The sequence below is a fragment of the Phacochoerus africanus genome, chromosome 3, assembly GCF_016906955.1.
Source record: "Phacochoerus africanus isolate WHEZ1 chromosome 3, ROS_Pafr_v1, whole genome shotgun sequence".
Taxonomy (NCBI): domain Eukaryota; kingdom Metazoa; phylum Chordata; class Mammalia; order Artiodactyla; family Suidae; genus Phacochoerus; species Phacochoerus africanus.
The window spans coordinates 3,955,165-3,978,846 of record NC_062546.1 but is presented as its reverse complement, the minus strand read 5'-3'; the positions used below and the strand labels follow the sequence as shown (position 1 = coordinate 3,978,846).

Here is a 23,682-nt window from a genome sequence, read left to right as displayed (position 1 = left end):
GGGAGGGTAGCTGGGTCCCTGGTCCCATCCCAGCGATGACCAGAGTTGTGTGGGGCTCCCAGCAGTGAAGGGTCTCGCAGAGGCTGAGCACTCTCTGAAGATCTTAGACTCAGACACAAAGCAAGGATGCGTGAAATCGTCCACATTCAGATCGGCCAGTGTGGCAACCAGATCGGATCCAAGGTAAGGACAGTTGTTCCATGGCTGGGGCTGGCCTTCCACGGCCCATAGCCTGGCCAACTAGGATACCGCCGTTAGCCGGGGGCCAACGAGCCCAGCAGACCGGAGCGCCCGCCGAGCACCTGACTTATTTAAGCAGTGCCTTTGGTTAAAGAGACACAGGGAATGGGGAAGGCTTAAAGGGTTAGTTTAATTCATGTTCATTTTGTTGACAGTTACAGGTGTGTAATACTCCTGTCCATCGTTTTTACTTTCTATCACCTTAGCAATGATGTTTTCATATCTGAAAACCGTAATTTATTTCAAAACAGTTTTTCCAAGTTTCTTGGGGAAATTTTTATGTTGTATCAGCTATCTTTCCCTCCTCTCCTGTGTTTATGTTATAAAGTTATAGAAAAGATCAAGTACTGTTTTATTTAGAATGCAGCAGAAATTAAGAGGTAAATCTAAAAGGTTTTTTGTGTCTAGCAGCAAAAATAATGAAAATATATCCTTTGGAGGGAGTTTCCATTGTGGCTCAGTGGGTTAAGAATCCAACAAGTATCCATGAGGATTCAGCTTCGACCCCTGGCCTCGCTCAGTGGGTTAAGGATCCGGTGTTGCACCGAGCTGCGGTGTAGGTCGCAGATGCAGACTGGATCTGGCGTTGCTGTGGCTGTGGTGTAGGCCAGCGGCTGTAGCTCCAATTTGACCCCTAGCCTGGGAACTCCCATATGCCACAGGTGCGGCCCTAAAAAAAGGACCAAAAAAAAAAAAAAAAAGAAAAAAGAAATATGTTGGGGAGTTCTCGTGTGGCTCAGCAGGTTAAGGATCCAGCATTGTCGCATTATCACTGCTGTGGCTTGGTACAGTCCCCAGCCTGGGAACTTCCTCATGCCATGGGCTTGGGCAAAAACGAAAAAACAAAAAAGGAAATGTACCCTTTGGAATAGAAATGCGTTTTTCTCCTGCCCCCTGAAATTTCCTATAAATTATCTCGTTCTATTGGCCAACACCAAAACCCAGATGATAGAGCCCAGCGTCTCCAATCCTAATGTTAAGATGATCACTTGTAATCAAGCTCTACCATGTCTGATTGTTCCCGCTGCTATATCTGAAGTTACTTTTACCAGCATGAATTGCCCTGAACACTTAATTACAGTAAAACGTACAAAAATTAAACGGGGAAAACAGAGCATAAAATGCGCCGTCATAACCATGTTTAGGTGTATAGCTCAGGAGGGTCGAGTATGTGCTCTGTGGAGCACATAGTCCCCCAAATGCTCTTTTTGCCAGACCGAAGCTCCGCACCCCTTACCTACCAACGCCCCATTTCCCTCCCCACCCCCAGCAACCACCATTCCACCTTGTCTCCATGAGTCTGACAGCGCTTGTGATTTCACATAACAGTATTTGTCCTTTTCGCTCGCTTGTTCATTTTTGCTTTTATTTTTGTTTAGTATTTACTTTTGCCTGTGGCGTGCAGTGGCTTGGTGTGGGATCTCGGTTCCCAGACCAGGGATTGAACCCTGGCTGCCATGGTAAACATGCTGAACCCTCACCACTAGACCACCAGGGAACTCCCAGCATTCGTCCTTTTTCACGTAGCACGATCTCCTCAAGGTCCATCCCTGCTGTAGCCTGTGTCAGAATGTCCTTGTTTTTAAGGCGGAATAATAAGTCTGCAGTGTGGATACTCGTTTTGCTTCTCCAGTCATCTGTCAATGGACACTCGGATTGTTTTCAGCTTTTGGCGACTGTAAAACAATGCGGCTCTGACAAAAAAGGCAAGTCTTTTAATTCAGGTGTTTAAAACCTGGGCCACAGAAAATTGCCGCTTGAAAAGAAGTCGTTGTCCGCCCTCTGCCACAGTGATGAGCCATTCAAAACAACACACAGAGCAGTGGGAGGCTCGGGCCCCAACCGCCCCGGGGTCAGAAGATAATATGGACCGAGCACCTCCTGAGGGAGGGCGGGCTAGACAGGGTGCCAGCTCTTACTCCAGAACTGTGGCGTCTCGGGGTTAGAGCCCCAGCAACGACTTGCTGTTTGGGGCTGTACGAACTTTTAAGACACGTTAATTTGCGATGGCATAGAATTTAAATTTCTTCTCTTACACCCTGAACAGTGCTGGTGATTTACTATAAAATAGTCTTGTTAGCAAGACGATGGCCAGAGCAGAGCCATCGTTTACAAGTTGTGGTTGGGAAAACACGATTAGGGATTTTAATGTAAATGAGTATGTTTTCATTATGCTCTGTTTTGTTTTGTTTTGGCTGCGCCTGCAGAAGTTCCCCAGTTGGGGATCAAACGCTTGCCAGAGCAGCGACCCAAGCCACAGCAATGATAAGGCCAGATCCTTAATCTGCGAGGCCACCAGGGAACCCCTTCATTGTGCTTTTAACAGTGCTTCTCCAGGGTAATGCAAAGGGGCCATTTCAGTAACTGCTTCCATATTAAAAGCTTGGCACATATCTGTATTAACAGACACTGTACATGTGGTTGGAAGGGTAACGTGTTTCAAATGGTTACAAGAGAACAGCTCTGCATTGTGTGCACACACCTGATCATCAGAAACGCACACCCTTTAAAACTGCGCGGAGGTGTCCCAGTTATGGGCTTTCCGGAAAACTGCACGAGAATAAACCTGCAAAGTGAAATGAGATATTACTGTGAAATCAGAGAAGAATTCAGTTTATTTTCATGTCATGGGATCCATACTTGGCTAGCTGGACGCAGTACAAGGTGAAACTCAAGAGCGAGACTGTCTGATATGAAATTCTAAAAGAACAGCATTAACGTATACAAAGGCCTGAATTTACCAGCAGCCAAATCCAATTTAATATTTTTTGTGTTGCCAGTTTATTGAAGTAGTTCAGGCAGATATAGAATGCAATCGTCATCTTTTTTTTTCTTTTTCTTTTTTTTTTTATTGTCTTTTTGGGGCCTCACCGTAGCATATGGAGGTTCCCAGGCTAGGGGTTGAGCAGGAGCTATAGCCGCCAGCCTACACCACAGCCCCAGCAACACGGGATCCAAGCCGTGTCTGCGACCTACACCACAGCTCACAGTAACGCCAGATCCTTAATCCACTGAGCGAGGCCAGGGATCGAACCTTCGTCCTCGTGGATGCTAGTCAGATTCGTTTCCTCTGAGCCATGCCAGGAGCTCTGCAGTCTTCCTCTTCATGGGTAGCAGAGGCAGACTAAACTGTGCCCTGGGGAGGGCAGTTAGGAAAGGGCCCCCCAGATCGTCTTTCGGAGGGAAGCAGGCCCTAGCTGTCTCCACTCCTGGCACCCACGCGGCCGTGGACAGGGTCCCTCCGGACACCCACCTCTCCTTCTGCTTTCAGTTCTGGGAGGTGATTGGCGAGGAGCACGGGATCGACGGGGCTGGGAGCTACCGCGGGGACTGCTCCGTGCAGCTGGAGAGGATCAGCGTGTATTACAACGAAGCCCACGGTAGGCTGCTGTCTTCCCTTCTGGTTTTTCAGTGAAAAGCAGAACCATCTCCCACAGGAGCAAAGTCTCTGCCATGGGCAAGACAGCACACACACCAAGGATGGAAAGGTTACTGGTGAAGCAGTTTACAGATGTGCATGACTGTTGCTGGGGTCAAAGATACCATTTCAAGGCTTTCTACCCAAGACACCTCGTAGTTTTCTATTTTTTTTTTTTTTTCCAGACCGGGGTCACAAAGTCCTATCTTGACGAAACATCAACCTTCAGAAAAACACGGTTACTGACTGCTTCCTCTTCCTCTCCTCAGGTAAGAAATACGTGCCCCGAGCCGTCCTGGTGGACTTGGAACCTGGGACCATGGACAGCATCCGATCCAGCAGACTGGGAGCCCTCTTCCGGCCCGACAGTTTTGTCCACGGTGGGTTTTTCTGGAAGGTTCCATGAGGAGGAGATGGGCGTGCCTCTTGGTGGGCCCCGCCCCCGCCCCGCCCCTCCTCTGCCCCACGGGAGGTAATCGAGTCCCTTGTGCCACAGGGAACTCTGGGGCCGGCAACAACTGGGCCAAGGGCCACTACACGGAGGGGGCCGAGCTGGTGGAGGGCGTGCTGGACGCCGTGCGCAGCGAGGCCGAGGGCTGCGACTGCCTGCAGGGCTTCCAGGTGGTGCACTCGCTGGGCGGCGGCACGGGGTCCGGGATGGGCACGCTGCTCATGGGCAAGATCCGCGAGGAGTACCCGGACCGCATCCTCAACTCCTTCAGCGTCATGCCCTCGGCCAAGGTGTCGGACACGGTGGTGGAGCCCTACAACGCCGTGCTGTCCATCCACCAGCTCCTGCAGAACGCCGACGCCTGCTTCTGCATCGACAACGAGGCGCTCTACGACATCTGCTGCCGCACCCTGAGGCTGACCACGCCCACCTACGGCGACCTCAACCACCTGGTGTCGCTGACCATGAGCGGCGTCACCACGTCGCTGCGCTTCCCCGGCCAGCTCAACGCCGACCTGCGCAAGCTGGCCGTGAACATGGTGCCCTTCCCGCGCCTGCACTTCTTCATGCCCGGCTTCGCGCCGCTCACCGCCCAGGGCAGCCAGCAGTACCGCGCGCTGACCGTGGCCGAGCTCACCCAGCAGATGTTCGACGCCCGCAACACCATGACCGCCTGCGACCCCCGCCGCGGCCGCTACCTGACCGTGGCCTGCATCTTCCGGGGGCAGATGTCCACCAAGGAAGTGGACGAGCAGCTGCTCACCGTGCAGACCAGGAACAGCAGCTGCTTCGTGGAGTGGATCCCCAACAACCTCAAGGTGGCCGTGTGCGACATCCCGCCCCGGGGGCTGAGCATGGCGGCCACCTTCATCGGCAACAGCACGGCCATCCAGGAGCTGTTCGGCAGGGTGTCTGAGCACTTCTCGGCCATGTTCAAGAGGAAGGCCTTCGTGCACTGGTACACGGGCGAGGGGATGGACGTAAGCGAATTTGTCGAAGCCGAAAGTGACATCCGCGATTTGGTGTCAGAGTACCAACAGTTTCAGGATGCCAAAGCGGATCTGGAGGAGAACGAGGAGGTGGCGGCGGAGGCCGAGGTGGACCCGTTGGGACATTAACGGCGAGAGCAGCTGTGTGTGTTGGGGGGGCTGCTGCGAGGAGTCACTTAGGATGAGCGGATCCCCGCAGGAGCCCCAAGCCCACCGGGCACTACAGCACCGCAAACCACACACGGGGGAGCTTTGACACAGGGCATGCACCGGGGCGGGGGTGGGGTGGGGTGGTGGTGGGGGGGACGGAGGACGGCTTTACGGCTTTCGCCTTCTGCTGGCACATGCTAACCTTGGGGAGCTGGATAGTCCATGCACAGTCGCGCCATTTGTTTTTAAAAACCAAGTGAATTGTTCCCAGAGCACTCCCTTTGTCCAGAGATCTGGATTGGGTACTTAAGGTAAGCCCAGCGCCGTGGGGCCTCAGGACCGCCGGCGCGGACAGGGGTTGAGGTTAGGCTGTAGGCGCTCCGCGGCACTGGTGAGCCGCTGAGTGGACGCGGCAGCCCTGGCCTGCAAGTTCTGTTCCTATCGCACCTGCTCACACCTGCCGGCCTCTGGAAAAGGCCAGGTGCCTGCTTGGTGTGGGGGAGCTACCAAGGTAAACGTAAGTTGTGGGGCCTTGTGTGCACTTCAGAGTACTAACTGCAAAGGGGAAAAGGGAGGGAAGAAGAGGGGCAGTCCTTCCCCCCAAAACAGCCTGGGCAGAAAATAAAAAACCAAAATGACATGCAAACCTCAAGAACGCCAGTCCTCTGATCTTTATGTCTGCATAGCTAGAGTTTTATATATACTTCGTTTCTTACTAATGCTTGATTCTGGGAATCCATTAATCCTCATCTTTGGTTTTCCTGGTAAAGGCTATCTGGAAAGGCCCTTTTCACTTTCATTCAGTAAAATCACCTCCTGAAAAGGCTCTACAGCCGCTCCGCTCTATGGAAAGGGCACACGCACGCCCGGCAACCGTTCAAATGTTGGAATTGAGCTGTGGCGGCTGCAGTGTCCTTCGTGGTTACGGAGGACGTTGTCTCATTAGGGAACTTTTACAGTTCAATTAATTTGCAGAAGTTGCCATCAATGTTTGCATGATGCCATAGCTTTAACCATAACATGATTTTAATCTGCTCACATTACCCCAGGACCAGATACACAAGAGCGTAATCAAATCATCCATAACTTCTTAATTACAGTTTACCTGTTTCTGACATGCAGCACTGCTGTCCCTTCCAGCGCCATAAGGGTGTTAATGGCCTTCTAGAATTACCATGGAGCTACACTATTTGACCCATTGGGGATGGGAGGATGCAGTGACCCTTGCTGCGAGAAATATTTACTGGCAGGCAACCAGGTTCTCACCTTTGGATTTGCTTTGTAATCTGCAGTAAGGAGGTAGCTGGTGGACGGCCGACGGTAGCTCATTTTGAGAAACATCACTCTTTTCACGCATGTGTTATGACAAAATAACTAAAATCTGCACCAAGAGAAAATGAAGTCTTGCTGTTGGTATCATGACCTGCCTTCTATTTACATAATTAAAAAAAAAAAAAAGTTTTCTACTTGCGATTCAAGAAGCACTAAAAGCAAAAGCAGACTTAATAAGAAACTGCACCTAAACTACTCTTTGTTGGAAGCTCCTAACTTCCTTAGACGCTAACAAGGCTCAGAACCTGTCGTTATGGAAGAGTTTACACACATGCTTCTTCGAGCCCTTTTTCACTTTCTCAGATCTAAAAAGGCAATTCGGTAGAGGCAAGAACGGATATAGATCCAATTTTAAAAAACCCTGCTGATTTATATTACTGTAGAGATTTTTGTTTGCTCAATAGTAATCATTAAAGCACAAAGAAATTCCGTTTTAAATGGCCAAATTGCTTCATTTCAGACCAAATAAATTCCTTTTCTTGGAGCCTAACCACCCAGACTGATTAATTTGAGTAGTTAAAAATATTTCAAAATGCATCTCACCATCCTACTCTTTGGTATGGTAGAAAGAGATTAAAAAAGGAAAGAAAGAAATCTGTCCCCTCTGATTGCAAGGAGCCTGTTCCTTTAGCCACACGGTTGCCACGGCGACAGGGGTCTCTGGGAGACTGAGACAGTAGGACAGAACCTCAGCACCTGTCCGATTCCTTCAGTTACACACACGAGCACTGTGTGAATGGAGAGGCGGAGCCCCTCAAGGATCCCTCCAGTGGTTCGTGATAAATACCCACCGCTGGACTTGGTCCCGCCCCCCCCCCCCGGGAATCTGGGCACAACGGCCCGGTCAGCTACCCAGGAGGACGTGAGGCAGGACATTGTAGTATCAGTTTAGGATTCTTTTCATCACAGAGAAAGAGCCTCAGAGCATCTTTACCAAGCAGTGAATTTGTCCTTCACTCAAATCCTTTCCTTATTCTCAAGGCCTGTCCCCAGGTCTCACCTCTGAGGATCCCATCTGCCTCCCTAAGACACGACTTATCTCTAATGAACTTGGCTGGAAATAATTTAGCCCTTTGCTTATCAGTTACTCTACGCATCTGTTATCAAAAAGGCCTGACAGTCTTGTGATTCATTTAGCCCTGTCCCTGTAAATGAAAGACGCCTCCTGGTGCCTTAACCTTGGGATCAAAGCACTGACTACTGAAGGGCCTTGACTTCAAAACCAGCCCAGGGTGTGAGGCACAGGGCCCTTGCAAGAGGCTGTAAGCAGCTTCAGTCTAGCACCCCTGCCCCTCCTGAGTGCACTATGCTGAGAACAGATCAAACCTACAGGCCAAGTGTCCCAGGGCAGAAAGTGCCCTCCAGAAGCCGAGGACAAAGACATCTTGGGCCTGTCCTGGGTATCGCTGAGTGGCCCTGATACATTATTGTGGAGCTCGCGTGCCAAGGTGAGAACTGGTCCTGGGGCAGAAGCTAAACGGTGTTTCAGAATTTCCTGTCCAGATGTCTTTCTCCATACTCCAGAAACAGTTAAGAATCAAGCAGTGAACTTTGCAGTGGTGTTTTACTCAGCCAAGTGCTTCCAAGTTTCAAAGAGAGAAAAACAGCATTTGCGACAATTCCTCACCCATGACTATCTAAGGAGTAAGTGAATCACCATCTAGCGGCTGTCATTATCACACCTGAGACCTGAGGTCAAGAACCTTAGATTTTCGGAGTTCCCATTGCGGTGCAGCAGAAACAAATCCGACTAGTATCCATGAGGATGCGGGTTCTACCCCGGGCCTTGCTCAGTGGATCTGGGATCCCGCATTGCTGTGGCGTGGGCTGGTGGCTCTAGCTCTGATTTGACCCCTTAAAACAACAGCAAAAAAAAAGAACCTTAGATTTTCATCTCTGCTCAGCCATCCACTTGGTAAGCAAGCGACTGAGCGGTTTTGCCTTGTTCCCTATGAGAAATGACCGACTTATGGAACATGAAATGCATCCGTGCTGAGAGAATCCCAACATTCGTTATTCTCCACAGGTTTTAACCTCACAGCAACAGTGAGAACAACTTAGGACTGCTTCTCCTCATCTGGGCTTCGGGTAATCATTTTCCTTCAGCCGAGCAGCACCACCCAGCTCCCGCTGCCTGCCCGGGCCGAGGCCAGTGGACAACTCCCTGCCCGCTGCTGATGTGACTTCTGTGGCTCAAAGATAAGGGGCTGGAGCGCCTCAGTGACAGAGCCTAACCCTGTCGCTTAATGTCATGAAAAATGGAGCTTTCCATTCAGAGACATTTTCAAAATGCCCTCTGTTTCCCCTTTAAAAAAAACCCCCACTTCATGGAATTCCCATTGTGGCGCAGTGGTTAACGAATCCGACTGGGAACCATGAGATTGCAGGTTTGGTCCCTGCCCTTGCTCAGTGGGTTAAGGATCTGGCGTTGCTGTGAGCTGTGGTGTAGGTCGTAGACGCGGCCTGGATCCCGCGTTGCTGTGGCTCTGGCGTAGGCTGGCGGCTACAGCTCCGATTAGACCCCTAGCCTGGGAACCTCCATATGCCGCGGGAGCGGCCCAAGAAATGGCAAAAAGACAAAAAACGAAACAAAACAAAACAACCCCACTTCATATGGTCATAATCCTGCAGTTGTGCAGCCAGTTCCTACGAAGAAAAAGTCTGAAAGAAACCAAAAACCAACAGCAAGAGTGACCATGCTTCACTTTATTGGCATTGTCAATCTATGCACAAGACGGGTATGTATGTATTTCCCCAGGAGGTGAGATCCTTTTCAATCTGCCACGACACGTGCCCACACCTCCTCACAGTGAACATGCAGCACTTCAAGCTGTAGTCAGGGTCTAGGAGGAAAAGAGAAAATGCAGTTGCTGGTCCTTTGTCTGTTCTTAAGAATCCCACCTGAAGAGGGAAATGACTTCCTCATAAGGAACTGCACTGCACAGCTGTGGCTTCAGGGCCCGGGGGGGTCAGAAACCCTGGCTCCCAGCTGCGAAAAGTGCTGGTTGACAGCCACGGCCTTAGCCGAAGGGGCCCCTCCCTGCTAAGAAAAACCAAACACTCCCCCGGGCAATAAAGAAATGCTTTGCCTTTAAAAGATGCTAAATCCCTTGCACTGAGGCGGCGGGGACTTTGTCCACTACAAGGCAGACAGAGAATGGTCAGTGTACTGTTTACCAGAGCTGGACACTACTTCCCGGCCCCAAGGATGACGCAAGGTCAAGGGAGTTCGATGCAGAGTTCGGCACATCCATGCGACAGTCAGAGGCTGCCGAGTGATTTTTCTCAGTTAGCTCATTGTTAAAACAACCCAACCTCAGAATTATGAGACTAGACAGAGAGCCCGAGAAAAAGGGCTAAATTCAAAACCTCGCATCTCCAGACTTGTAATAAAATATTTACTAATTCAAAATGAAAATGAAAAGTGCTTAGGGGAGACAGTTCCAATAAGTAAAATTGCTCATAACCACAAGCTGCCAAAGGATTAATATGTATCACGTTTCCTTGCTACTGTGGGTCTGAGGCTTATTTTAAAGCAAAACAAGAAAATTAAATCTGAAAACCATCTCTCTGGTAATTTGCTTTACTTACCTATGAAATAACAATGTCAAGAAATCGGTGCAGAGATCAAATCGCTTTAGTTGTTTGGAGCACAGAAGTATGAACTTATCAACTGTACGAAACTGTCTTTTATTGCTCAGAATTTAACTTTGCACTGCCAACATCTTTGGAAAGCAGTCTTCTCCGCAGGGTCTTGCTGATTTTACTGCCTGATACAAAACAGCAGGACCCTCGCCTGTTCTCGTGGCCTTTATGTTCAGGAAGTCGTGAGAACATTAGTACACGTGGAGGAGACAGAACTCAGAGAACAGCAGTTCTTCACGCTCCTCAACTCTGATGCGACTCCAGTGGCACTTAGAAAAGTGGGGAGCTTATCCTCCAAATTACTGGATTTTGTGCAGACAAATGAAACGGATTTAATTAAAATAAGATGGCTCTCTACCTAAGCATCGCTAAATGAACCGAAAATCAATGTGGCAATTACTGCTGCTTGTCAGGGGCCTGAAATGACATTCTTTGATTATGCCCTGGGAATCCTATGACCTGCATGCTTCAAATGACTGTCCCGCTAACTTCTTTTTTTTTTGCTTTTTAGGGCCACACCCCTGACATATAGAAGTTCCCAGGGGGGCACTAACTGGAGTTACAGCGGCCGGCCTACACCAGAGCCACAGCAATGCCGGATCCCTAACCCACTGAGTGAGGCCAGGGAATCGAACCCACATCTTCATGGTTCCGAGTCGGGTTCATTAACCACTGAGCCATGAAGCGAACTCCCCCCACTAACTAGCTTCTAAATGTTCTGAATGACCCAAAATGGACAGAACTTAAATTTAAAATTACCTGGATTTTTAGAAGTGCTCAAAAAACTGTTTCTAAATAAATCAGTCACTTACAGATTATTCCTTCTTCACTTTCACGATTTTAACGTTGCTGCCAGAAGTCTTCTCGGCATTCGCTTTGAATTCTGCCTTCAGTGCATCTCTCACTGCCTTTGCACAGATCTGGGAGTATCGGATGTAGCTGAGGGAAAATGACAGACAATATAAAGCTAATTACCAGTGAGCCAACCCAACTGGCTAGGTTACTGTGTTTTTTCTTCTTAGGCTCTTACTTTGGGTTTGATTTACACATCATTGTAGAAGTGAATTTAAAAAATGACGAATGCCACAAGGAATCTATACAGAGAAAAAAACCAGAAGGAAATGTATCCAAATCGTAACCAGTATTAGAATGGGGGCTTTTTCCCTTTTCTCCTTTGAACTGTTTCCTCTCTTGAATACATATTAACATAAAAGATGCACAGGTATTAAAAAAATCCTCTGGCACAGGAAAGAGTCCTAAATGTTCAGAGGCTACTTTGACAAGAGCGGGTGCCCCCCCCTTCTCTACTTAAAATTCCTTTCTTTTATTATTCTTACAGGGCAAAGTATATATAATTAAGAGGGGAGAAAACCTGTTTTGATTTAAAACAGTTCTACTTCTGATTAATTACTTAAAGGTTTTCCGGAGGATATTGGATTCCGTTTCAGAAGCCTGCCACCGAAAACACCTTCCAATCACGGTTTCTAAAGGAGACTGAGAAGTCCTTAGAGAACTTCATCAATTCTGGCAAAATACCTAACAGCCTGCTTCCTGTTTGGTAGATGGACTCCCATCAACATCTTATTTTCCAAAAGATGTCAGCTCACTTTTTACACTTTTTGAAAACAGGAAGGTGGGGGGGAGGAGGGTGCCGCTGACTATTTTCTCATGTTTCAGATTTGATTTTCTGGGCCAGACGTAGGAATTCTAATTCCTGCTTTCACTAATTGGTGACCTTCAGGCTGTTCAAAAAACTGGCTCATTTGTTCACCTATTCAAGTCAACAGAACAAAACAGAACAGAAGGATGATAAAGTTTGGCCCCACTAGTGGGAGGAAGGAGGAGAGGCAAAGCGTGGAAAGCAGGGATGCCCGCACTTGTCTCCTCGTAGGTGCCTGATAAACACTACCTGCGACTGGGACCAGATCCTTCCAATTCTAGGAAATATGGCTTGACCTTGAATGTCAGGAGACTCCTGGGTCACATGCTCCCAGAATGTCACCACTAGAAGGTGCTACTTAATCTGGTCGAGTAACAAGGTGCGTTAGCCTCAGCCAGGTGAGACGCTCAAGTGGGTGCCCAGGGTAAGGAATCAGGTGTGCCACCACTTCGCCAGAAGCCATGTCCTCCAATGGGCTCCACACCTGAGCTCCCCAGGAGGCGCCGCTCACCTCGTGCTCTTTACGCCTCGGAGGGGGCTCTCGCCCGTTGTACCCACGAAGAAGTGTGAGAGCAACAGGGGCTAATAACAACCAAAAAGATGTGTGTGACACTGTAAAAGGCCTCACCTTGATGCTGGAAAGAAAGGCCAGGTATGGTGACATAAGTCACACCAAGAGAGCTCTCTCCGCTCCTCGGTTCTCAAACTATGTAACTGTGTTACTTCTACGGCGTAAACTGAGCGCAACCAGTAAGGACAGAGTCCAGGACGTGGGCAGTGCCGTCTCCGGGAAGGCATGGCACCGGTCGAAGGCGTTCATGGCGGCGGCAGGTGCGGGCAGGTGCCGGCCCACGGGCTCTGCGCCCGCCCCGCCCCGCTGGCCCCCCCCCCACCCCGGCTCCAGCCCCCCGCCCCTCCCGGAGGCCGCCATCTTGGGGCCGCACTCGCCGGGCCCGACCTCCACCCCCGCCGCGCTCGGCGTGACCTCCGACCCCAGGCCGCGCTGGGCCTCCCCGCGCCCCACCTGTCCGCGCCTCCCAAGGCCCGGGCCTACCTGAGTCCAGCCTGTCGCCAGTAGGCCACCATGATGTCGCTAGAGTGGGCGCGTCGGGTCGAATCGCGAGGACCCGTCAATGTCGGCTCAGAGCGCGCGGCCCAGCTGCCGGAAGGTCAGGTCTGAGAAGCGGAAGGGGCGGGGCTCCGGACCTGCCAATCCCGCCGCCTCTTGCCCCGCCCCGCCCCCGGTCGGCCTGTGCGGCCCGGTCGCAGAATTCCCCCCACCCGCCCCCGCCGGGAGCCAATGAGGACGCGCGGCCCGGGCCGCAGTGCCAATCGCCGGGCGGGCCGGCCAGCTCGGGCTGCCTATTGGCTCCGCGGGCGGCCCGCCTGTGTGCCCCGCGGGCTTCCGTAGTACCCCGGCGGGGCGCGGTGCCGAGAGCCGAGCCGGAGGGAACTGGAGGGAATGTGAGACCGCGTGGCTTCGGGGGCGCGAGACTCGGAGCCGCGTCCCGACCTTGACAGCACTCGGGCGCCTCCACCCCGGGTTAACAGTTAAAAAAAATGAACCTCGGCCGAGGCGAGCCGACCCCGTGACAAGCCGCAGAGGTTCTGGACAACCCTGGGTGGGCGCCGAGAGACAGGCCGGGCAGGAAGGGGCGTAAACCCTCCGCTCCGGTCCAGCGAGGGTCGAGCTCGCAGCGCTGTGCCGCTTGTAGCCCGAGGCAATTGAGCGAATTCGTTTGCTCTTTGCAGTTATTAGAAGGAAACTATAATCAAGAAAAACATAGTTAAAAAATAAGTTTTTATTAACAAGATTTTTCTTAATTCATATAAGATCCATTTCTCATATTAAATAGGATAATATGCCCCACAATCCGTAAGTCTAATTCTAATCCACGAACACTTTATTCCAGTTTAGCCCTCTCAAATGCTTATGTTATTTATATTTTAACATGTAAAAGCCATAAGTACCAGCTACTTAACTAAAGCAATTACACTGGAAAGTGAAAATTTACAGAATTTTATCATTAAGATCAGATTTAAAAAAAAAACAGGATAAAATTTTGTTCAGAAGTCTTTTTATCATTAGGGTATTATCACATCTTTTTCAGAAAAAGTATAATTTTCAGAAATTACACAGGCAATGTAATGATATCAGCATTGAGCAATGTTTAGCTGAAATGTGATTTTAATTGTAAAAATCATCTCCGGTTACAAAAGATAACCAAAAACCTTACTGGCTTTTACAAATATCCCAAGTCTTAAGCTAACAATATTTTAAGTAGAAAAGCACTAGTTTTTAAACAGTTTGGTATACTGTTTTTGTGGTTTAGGTACATATATTAATTGGTTTGTTTTACAGGAAACCTGACTAGAAGTTTATCACATTAAGCACTGTGGAAATAAAGGCAAGAACTAATCACCTTTTAATAAAAATACTCTCTATGCAACTGTTCCAAGTATCAAAGATACTCTTTTTTTAGTGGTTGATAATTAACTGCCTGCTACCAGATACAAAACAAAATGCATTTATTGTATTGGTTTTCAGATTGCAGCTGCCCTCTGGCATCCAAAGCAAGGATTTCCCATAAATAAAAGCTGCAAAGCGATTCATGTAGTGGTTGGTTTAGGTCAACGCTTTTTTTCTACCCAATTATTCTTTCTTCTTCGATGCCGCCCCCAACCTGGCAGTGACACCGTATTATTAAAAACATTAAGTCCCTGGGATTTATGCTTCGGATCAAGACATCATCTGAGTAGTTTCAAATGAGGTACAGCTCTTCACGTAAAAAGATGTTTTTGTGGTCACAATTACTTCAAAAGGTAATTATATTCAAATAACCTGACATATCATGCTTTAGCAATTACAGAACCATGATTTTGACACATGGCAATTTATAAGTTAGGCAAATGTGAAAAGCTAAAAGATGTGAACAGCTGTTCCTCTGTTTAAGTTTCGAGTGTTGCAAGATTCCGGTAGTGACTTGATTTCTTCAGTTAATATAACCAGCCCACGATGCGGCATACCAAGTCATGGAGTACAGATCCAAGGAAGGCAGTACCTTTACTAAGTTACACAGCTTTGGCAAACCAGTACAGTACTGGTTAACACAATAAAAGGGTGTTCTTGCTGGAGTCGTTTATTACTTTTGTGATCATTTTTACTCCAAAAATGTTATTTGAGTACCAAGTTAAACCACTGGGGCCTTCGATGGTGATTTACAGCAGAGCAAATTACTGTCTTTTAACAACTATCCGATTCCTCCCTTCAAGGTGAGTCCTCTCAGGCGCCTTCTGGAAGTTTACCGCAGCAGGGCAACTGGGGGTGTGTCAGAGGTGGCTCTGCTTTGTCTTGGGGTTGGTCCAAAGCCAGGCAGAGTTCTAATGCACGAAAGCTTTAAAATTCTACCTGAAGGAGATTTAATCCGCCAATACCAATTTACAAATACTTTTCAAATATTGTTACATTTTCACATAAATACGAGAATCCTCAAAAGCAGACATCATTTCCAACAACACTAATTTCAGACAATCCCTTTTATTTAGAAATCCTGCACCTCTGTTTTGATCCAGTCACACAGCCTCTCTTCAGCTTATTAAAAAAAAAATTCTACCTAAAATATAGTTGAATTTTTTAAATAACAAATAAATACACCGCCAGCGTGTAGAGACCTGGGGGACCGGGTGCGCACGTCCACTTTCAGGATCATTTCTCTACAAACGCTGCCGCTGCCATCGGTGGCCGGATGCTCCCTCTGGCTGAAGCCGTCAGTTCTTCAATTTCAGCATTTAATTTATGTATTACCCATTCCATTGCTTCTCGGCCCTTAAAAAAAAATCCAATACACTCATTGCTACCAAGTGAGAGCACCGGCACATGTCAAATAAAAGTCCCATGGGGAAGTAACAGGGGTAGTCCACGCGTAACCACACCTCACCAGGACTGATTGTTTTTATCTCTGCTTTTTCTTCTTTAATGTTGTTTACCAAATACCACATGCCTTGAGCAACTGGCTTTATCTATAAACTGGCTATTTCGTGTGAAACACATGTTCTCAAAGGAATCCGCAATTCAACGACTTACTTGCTTAAAGATTACAGTGGCCCCCCTTCGGGGGTGAGGTCAAACTCCCTTTTGAGGTGCATATTTTCATCAAAACCCTGTACAGGGCTCTGAGAGATCTGGTCCCTGACTTCCTCTTCAAGCCCCCTCCCCTGCACTCTGGAGCTCCCGAGCAACAGAAAGAGGAGCTTTTCCTGCTCCTGGCCCCAGGCCCTTTGCACACACAGCTCCTCTGCCTGCAGTGCTTCCTGGCTGCCCCCTCACAGCCTACCCACCCCTCATTCAGGACTCGCAGCAACATCACTTACTAACACTCATTAAACACTCTCATACCTTTCAGTAATTTTCCTTTCCTAATGTCGGGCTGTGTGATTAATGGCGCCTTCCTCTTAGCTCCACGAGGGCAGGGACCAGGTTTGTTTTGCTCCCCGCTGTATCCCCCGTCTAGCCTAGCACTCTGCCTGGCACAGAGAAGGCATCTATGAATATCTTTTGCTGCTGAATGATTATATTAAACGTGCTATAAGACAGTGCAGTAGGCATCTATTTCTCTAAACTTACTTCTTAAGAAGTCATTTATTCTCAATGGGGCAAACATTAGTCGGGGGAGGGTGTAGAGAAATCTCACTCTCCTCATGCATAAAGCACAGACACACACGCATCCCTATCAACAGGGACAACCTGTGGTATGGGATAATGTCGCAGGGTGGGCTACTCGGAGACAAGTATCTACAGTGGATATGGGGTGAGGGATGGTCACAAAAAAAGGCTGCGAGTTGATGCCATGACACCAGCTACGCGTCACACGCCCGAGGCCCGAGGCCCGAGGCCACACGCTTTCCGCATCATCTCGTGGACTCTTCATGCCCAACCCCGCGACGGGGGTAATTAACCTCCGCTTCACAGGCAGGAGGCTGGTCCGAGTGGTACTGAGATGGGAGCCCCGAGCCTGCACTGGGAGCTGCCCGTGTGGCTGGGAACTGTGCTGGCTCGGAGTCCACCCACAGGGACAGTTCCTCCAAGAAAGTCACAGCATCCTGGAAACCAAGATGAAAGCACGCCCGGAGCAGCCCTACTTACCTTATTCGCATTGGAAGATATCGTACTTGCCATCAGTCCTTCGAGGTAACTGCCCAGACTGACGCCTTTCACGGTAATTATGGCTTCTTGAGTCAACACAGTTCTGGAACAAAGCACATTCACAGCACTTCAGGAAGCCCTAACTTCTACTTTTTGAAGACATGTCTGATGAAAAAAATTAAAACATACTGTAAAGTAAGTTTAACAACACTTTTCACTCACTTCTCTGGATCTTGAGGATGTGGTTTGTATATAAGCCTCTCATCTACTGAAACCATGTTTGTAAATGAAATCTACAGAATTAAAAAGAAAAAGTCCAATCATTTTGAAAATCAAGATTAAAAACATTTCTAAAATTAATTCACAAACCAAAATCTTGTTAGCTAAATATACAAAAGATCTTACTGTGTGACTAGAACTCTATTTGTTGCTTCCTTTTTATTAGAAAAACAGTAAATGTGACAAAAATATTGTAACAGTAATAATATGCATATGATCCAAATACACTTTATCCGGTGCCGTCTCCTAGAAACAGTAAAGCAGGAGCACGGGAGCAGGGAGGCGAGCAGGCAGAGCAAGGAGGCAGCTCGTGAGCACCGACCTCCCGGCGCACACACTCATCTCAACCACCTAAGAGAGGAGGACAAGCCAAACCGTTTGACTTACATTAGTAGATTTAAGTTCCATTGTTTTCGCTACCGGATCCACTACAGAATGTTCCTGCACATATGTTTTGGTTCTTGCTGCACCAATAATCTAAGTAAAACATTCAGAATTAGTAATCAGAAGAGGAAGGCTTTCTTAACAAGTGTATCAATATTTTATGTGAAGGTAAAAATGTGTTAATATCTTGAACCAAAAATCTGTTTCATAAAAAATGTGAGGAATCAGACAAAGTTCAGAAAGGAGGCCCATCTCAGGGTAAAAGGATTCACACACCATGGAAAGATGAGACTGCCAGACATAAAAACCCTTCCCAGAGGCAACCAGCAGCCTGCCCACTGAGAATGCATGCAGGACACTGAAACCGCCAAAGTATGACAGTGGAGCAAGGAGCCCCAAATCTGGAAGTCAGAATATTCGGGGAAACACAGCGTCTAGCGAAAGGGGTCCAAGGGAGAGGGTGCTGTGCCGCAGCCTCCAGACAGAAGCGCAGCCCTCGTGAGGGAGGCAGCGTGACCCACCCGTGCCACCCCCGGGCTGAGCCCAGGCCACAGCCCCGGTCCTGCTCTCTTCTGCGTCCTCACTATCCAGGGCAGGGGTCGCACCAAGGACGCAATCAGCACATTCCGGCTGAAAAACGCGTCCTTTGCTTTCGGGAGTGGGCCCACCTTCTAGGAAGAATCTCCACAGACAACCCGATGCATGTACAGCAGGCTTCTCTCCCATCACGACAAACTGGCTTCAGTTTCCTGCTGGCTACAAAGGCTCACTAAAGCCAGCTCCCTGCCAAGGACACAGAGCTATGTTCTCAACACAGGCCGCAGGGCCAGATCTTGGGACAAACGGGGCAAAGGGGGCAGGTGGTCCTCACGACCCAGCCACAGTCCGTGTCAGCGGGCCACCACCAGTGCCTCCCCAGCTTACTGCTGGTCTCAAGTTGCTGGTAAAGTAGGAACAGCAGAATAAAACTTTTAGATTAGAGCATTAGCTGGCTTCCTTCAGGTTTTATCAGGTGGCTTCATGAAGACTGTAATAATATTTCCAATTCATTATACACTCATAACTCAAGTTTATTATAATACAATTTGAACTGATGCAAAAATGACATTCAGATCGGCTCCCACAACCTATTTGAAATTATAATGTGGTTTAGAAAACTTCTCTTCAGCAGTCACATTTCTTCGGGAAGAAAGACACACTTACAGATTTCACTATGGAAGGCAGTCCCCACTCTGTGCTGAGGAGCCTGTGGCTGTGCAGCTTTCCAGAGGCATCTATGTGTCTGTCCAAGACGTCAACTCCGACCACACTGGGGTTCATGGGGTTGGGGTATTTCTGCATTGCAGCTGTTGTGACGGTTTCCCATGGGTGGCTGTCGACAGGAACCCAAAATCAAACCCTTAAAATATGCATACGAATTAAACCATTTTATAACCCATCAGGTTATTTTTAATTTGCCCAGGGAAAATGATGTTCTGAAACACTGACTGAACAATGGGGGGAGGGCCCAGTCTACGTTTTGAGCATGTACAGATTTCAGTAGCTTCTCGGCACACAGGCCATATGGTACAGTTGATGCCTAAGAGTTAAAACAACCTAGAGAGCACGACGGCGGTTTCTCACCAGTTTCTTCCTGCTTACCAGTGGCCATTCCCACGTGGAAATTCTGTTTCTAAGAACCACTGATTCATAAAAATGTATTTAAAAATTATGTTCTATGCTATAGCCAGTCTCTTGGGATAGACTGTGATGGAGGATATTATAAGAAAGGGAATGCATATTTATGTATGGCTGGGTCACTCTGCTGCACAGCAGAGACTGGCACAGCACTGTGAATCAACAATACTTAAAAAAACAGATGTTCTACAGAAACAAACAGTAAAAAATGTTACCATTATACCATCTATTCTTCTAACCCCAATTCTGCGAAGCTATAACGAAGTAATGAGAGGAAAATAAATTATAGGCACGTAGATTTTTAGAGGGGTTTTTTACAAAAAGATCCAAAGCATGACTGACTTAAAAGCCATATTAAGAAAGTATTTTCCTCTATTAATGTACTAAATAACAGTGGCCCCTCTAGTCAGTCCTCAACCACTGCTTTCCTAAGAGGAGTGATTCTGATGGGTTCTGAAGGTCACTCAATACAACACAGTGTTTTTAGGGTGCTCCCAGTGTGCTCTTTTCTAACATTCCCCGGGACAGGCCCGTGCTTCTTGCCTAGGACTGAAATGCTAACGAGATCATGGAACTTGCAGCATCTTTACGGTCGTGAAAAAGCACATGTACTTGGGTGATGCAAGATGGGATGCACACGTGTTCTCGTCACCACTTATCTGAGTAAGATGCTTGTAAAAGATAATGCTTTTCCTTTTCGAAAGAGCCTCTAATTGACGACAATGAATAGTAAAAGTGATTTAGTCCACATGCAGCCCGATTCTACAGGTCTCCTCTACATGAAAGACAAGATCTGGAGGTACTGGTTCAAACGACACTGATAAACCCCACGGCACTACTTTTTATTCTTCTAAAAGCACAACAGGTAGGCAGTAATCTTTTCAACTTTCCAGAGAATTAAGCCTGACAATTTTTTTGTGGACAGAAGGAAAATCTAAATCCCACTCATGTAGCAAAACCCTGGACTACCAGTATTGTTCTTTGCAGTGTTTCATTTTTGCTATAATGTTATATGCAAATGAACCCCATTCAATTTTAGTCTCAAGCCCCATCAGCAATCAGTGCAGGTGTATAAGCAGAGCTACTTCATCAACTGTCTGTCCCCACAGAGGTGATACAGGCCAAGCACTCTGACTGTTACCAAGGAAACGATCTAAGAGGAAAATCAGAGGAGCCCTCCCCGTCTCCATCCAGTCATGCACCATGGTAGCTGGCTTCCTCGCACTTAGCTCTTCCCCACCTCCTCTAAAAAAATTCCTAACTGCAGGGTGCTTATGTGGTATTTGTCATTTAGTCCTCTCCTCTCTGGGCCAACCTGAAAACGCTGCTGTTGACTTAGCTTGGACAAAACAGACGGATGAAAACATAACCAGCTCGAAAATTACAAAGGATGCACATGGACAATTAACAATCTTCCGGCGATTCATATTAACGGAATTAATGAGTTATGTGAAAAGACTTCACACTGGAAGACATGCAAAGGGGGCACCAGGGGCAGTCAGTAGAACCCTGTGGTGGCTTAGAGAGCTGCCCAGTTTTTTCCACCTACAAAACAAGATGGGGGAATGCTGGTAACTCATCAAGGCAGCAATGGTGTCTTGATTTATTGACCAAAGTGTAACCAACCCAAAGAACAGTGCCTGGCACACAGGGGGCTTTCACACTTACTGAAGAAATCAATGAATGGCTTCGACTGGATACCAGCTACATATTACACTTCAGAGGGAACTGTTGGAAAAATCAAAGATGGAAAGACACAGAAGAAGGGAAACATAGGGAAACTGTGAGATTTGTGAGGAGAGAGGTAAGCTGAGTTTGAAGAACCTGCAGGAACATGAGTAGAGACACCTGCTAAGCACTGGCAACAAAGACCTGAAGTTCAAGAGAGGCTGGAGCCCAAGCAACAGATTTGGGTGTCATAAATGTGTATCGGCTGGGATTCTGATCCAAAAGCCTAGATTATCTGGGGAGAGTCAGGACCAGGGCTGCTTCTTCCAGGACATGTACAGCAGTTACAGGAATACGGCCCATCTTTTGGGAGGAGTCCCAGAGCTTTCATCCAATTTCAGAGAGGTTTGTGACAGAAAGAGAAAAAGAAGATTAAGAATCCCTGATGAGATGCAAAAAAGGAAGGCCAACAAGAGAATTTCATTGAAAAAAAGTTTTTTTGGTCTTTTTGCCATTTCTAGGGCTGCTCCCACAGGCTAGGGGTCTAATCAGAGCCTACACCACAGCCACAGCAACGCAGGATCCGAGCCGCGTCTGCAACCTACACCACAGCTCACGGCAACTCCGGATCCTTAACCCACTGAGCAAGGCCAGGGACCGAACCCACCACCTCACGGTTCCTACTCGGACTCACTAACCACTGAGCTACAACGGGAACTCTCCTCATTGAGCATTTATAAGGACAGTGAAGAAAAGAGGGACGCATTCAAGAGAAGGGCAGAATGCATGGGAAGAGGATGGGGAACAAGTAGGGAAGAAGAGTGTTAAGGAAGAAAATCCTAAGGAGACACAGTGCCAAAAACTCCTAAGCATTTAAACCCAGATGAGACGTGTAAAGAAGAAACCCCTCGTGATCGCAAGGGCTGAACTGCAGCAGTGAAGAATGTGACCCAGTCAAAGAACATCAGAAAGACTACAAATTTAGGGTCTTCCCTGCTAGAAAGCCTGTAAACATGAGGGAGAAAAGGATTCTTCCCTCTGGTTCCAACATTCTATACTTTCCAGGACCCAGTGACCTCTGGCCTGTGCCTGAGTCACTGAGTATGTAAAAAGTCTACAGCTTCGTTGAAAAACTGTCCTTGGAAACACTGTTTAAAACAAAATCAAACGGTTAAGCTAAAACAAACTACCAAGCTATAAAAATTAGAACAGTGTGGCAACAATAGCAACATCAGTGGAAGAGAGCAGTTAGCTGAGAAATGAATTAAAACATAAATCACAACAGTGTTTAGGACAAAGGTGGCATTTCAAATCAAGAAGAAAAAGACTAGGCAATAAAAAGGAATGAGATTACCAACCAACTATGCGCTTAGGCAGAAAAGGATCCAGCCATCTAAATGTGTGGTTCTGCTGCAGGGAGCATCACAGACCCGGAAGGGAATTTAATTCCCAACATTCGACTGGTTTAGGGCCTACTTTCATTCCTAAGTATTTCTCCGAAACCAAAAGATGATAACGAACGTGGCCTCGCAGGCATCTCAGCGCTGGCAGGCCCTGAGGACACCACCACCTTCCACGTCTCGGACGAAACCGGGTAACCCAAGGTCACACAGCTTGCTGGAGCCCAATCTGGACCCTGGACTCAAACTCCAAGGCCACAAATTCCAATCCTCAGGTCAAGGAGCTGCCGGAAAAGTTCTGCTTCCTGGTCGCCCGGGCTCACCCTAGATCCACCTTCCGGGTGAGGAACTGCACCCAAACCTGGCGACCAGACCTCGACACTCCACGCCTTCCTCGGGGATCCTCGGGGTCACGTCCCACGGGGCTGTGCAAGAAGGCCTGAGGTGACGACGAGGGGGCTCGCCCACCCCGAGCGCAGGTAAGGACCTCGTGCCCGGCGACGCCCCCGTCACCGGAGTGGAGTCTGTCCCAGGCCGTCTCCTCTGCGGGCCATGCCCCGGGCGTCGCCGGAGACGTGACCTTGAGCCCGCGCCCCCCAGGGTTCCGAGGCGCTCGGGCCCAGCTCCCCCCGAGGGCCCGACGCCGGGAAGCTTCCTGAGGGGCGCCCCGGCCCCGCTGCGACTCCAGGCCCGCCCCGCCCTGCCCCCCGCAGTGGCCCCGTGCCCCTCGCCGACCCACTCCCGCCCCAAACTTACTCGAAGACGTGCTCGGAAGTCCAGATCTTCATGGTGCCGGCGGCCTGCGCGGTGTCCGGGCGGCGATAGGGCACAACGAGGCAAGGAGGCCACTCTTGCCCCCGCCCCGCCCCTCAGCCGCCCCGCCGGCCGCCCAGTGCGCACGCGCCCTCGGGCCCGACGCGGGGGACGTCCCGACGCGCGGCCCCACGCCCTATCCCGGCCCGGGTTTTGCCCCAGCCTTGCGCGCGGCGCAACGGAACCCCGCCCCTTAGCGCCAGGCGCACCGCGCCGGCGCAGTTCCGAGGGCAGGGTCCGGGGCCGCCAGCGCAGGCGCCGTGCTGCGCAGGCGCGGCCCGCCCCCTCGCGGGCGTCGGCGGGAGCGCTGAACTCTGGGCGGAGTTGGTCAGGGCCGGGCTGCCCTCTACCTCCTCGCTCGGCCGGCCGGTGCTTGCTTTGTGTTGCGAGGTCTGTGGACGGGTCCAGTCGGCCCCGCTTACTCTGACAGTCC

The 23,682-nt window shown here is 49.0% G+C and overlaps 3 protein-coding genes across 7 annotated transcripts; 1 reads left to right on the top strand and 2 right to left on the bottom strand.

Moving 5' to 3' along the window:
* On the top strand, positions 1-5,373 carry TUBB1 (tubulin beta 1 class VI). 2 transcript variants are annotated; one of them, XM_047770752.1, is made up of 4 exons: positions 1-183; positions 3,512-3,620; positions 3,928-4,038; positions 4,155-5,373. In XM_047770752.1, the coding sequence occupies exons 1-4, from the start codon at positions 127-129 to the stop codon at positions 5,225-5,227; spliced, it is 1,350 nt and encodes a 449-aa protein (XP_047626708.1). In that variant the 5' UTR covers positions 1-126; the 3' UTR covers positions 5,228-5,373. The 2 variants fall into 2 exon arrangements, with proteins under 2 accessions (XP_047626708.1, XP_047626707.1); XM_047770751.1 differs by lacking the exon at positions 1-183 and having other exon boundaries at positions 3,332-3,620.
* Positions 5,374-9,266: 3,893 nt separating this feature from the next.
* Positions 9,267-13,094, bottom strand: ATP5F1E (ATP synthase F1 subunit epsilon). 2 transcript variants are annotated; one of them, XM_047770749.1, is made up of 3 exons: positions 12,940-13,093; positions 11,038-11,164; positions 9,267-9,423 (listed from the first exon to the last, which is right to left on the bottom strand). In XM_047770749.1, exons 1-2 carry the CDS (start codon positions 12,969-12,971, stop codon positions 11,041-11,043), a joined length of 156 nt encoding a protein of 51 aa, XP_047626705.1. In that variant the 5' UTR covers positions 12,972-13,093; the 3' UTR covers positions 9,267-9,423; positions 11,038-11,040. The 2 variants fall into 2 exon arrangements, with proteins under 2 accessions (XP_047626705.1, XP_047626706.1); XM_047770750.1 differs by lacking the exon at positions 9,267-9,423 and adding an exon at positions 10,509-10,527 and having other exon boundaries at positions 12,940-13,094.
* Positions 13,095-13,667: 573 nt separating this feature from the next.
* Positions 13,668-23,417, bottom strand: PRELID3B (PRELI domain containing 3B). Of its 3 annotated transcripts, XM_047770745.1 has the most exons (7): positions 23,193-23,342; positions 18,895-19,063; positions 17,695-17,784; positions 17,251-17,321; positions 17,029-17,131; positions 16,282-16,405; positions 13,668-15,711 (listed from the first exon to the last, which is right to left on the bottom strand). In XM_047770745.1, the coding sequence occupies exons 1-7, from the start codon at positions 23,222-23,224 to the stop codon at positions 15,680-15,682; spliced, it is 621 nt and encodes a 206-aa protein (XP_047626701.1). In that variant the 5' UTR covers positions 23,225-23,342; the 3' UTR covers positions 13,668-15,679. The 3 variants fall into 3 exon arrangements, with proteins under 3 accessions (XP_047626701.1, XP_047626702.1, XP_047626703.1); XM_047770746.1 differs by lacking the exon at positions 16,282-16,405 and having other exon boundaries at positions 23,193-23,417; XM_047770747.1 differs by lacking the exon at positions 13,668-15,711 and having other exon boundaries at positions 16,340-16,409; positions 23,193-23,341.
* Positions 23,418-23,682: the final 265 nt, after the last annotated feature.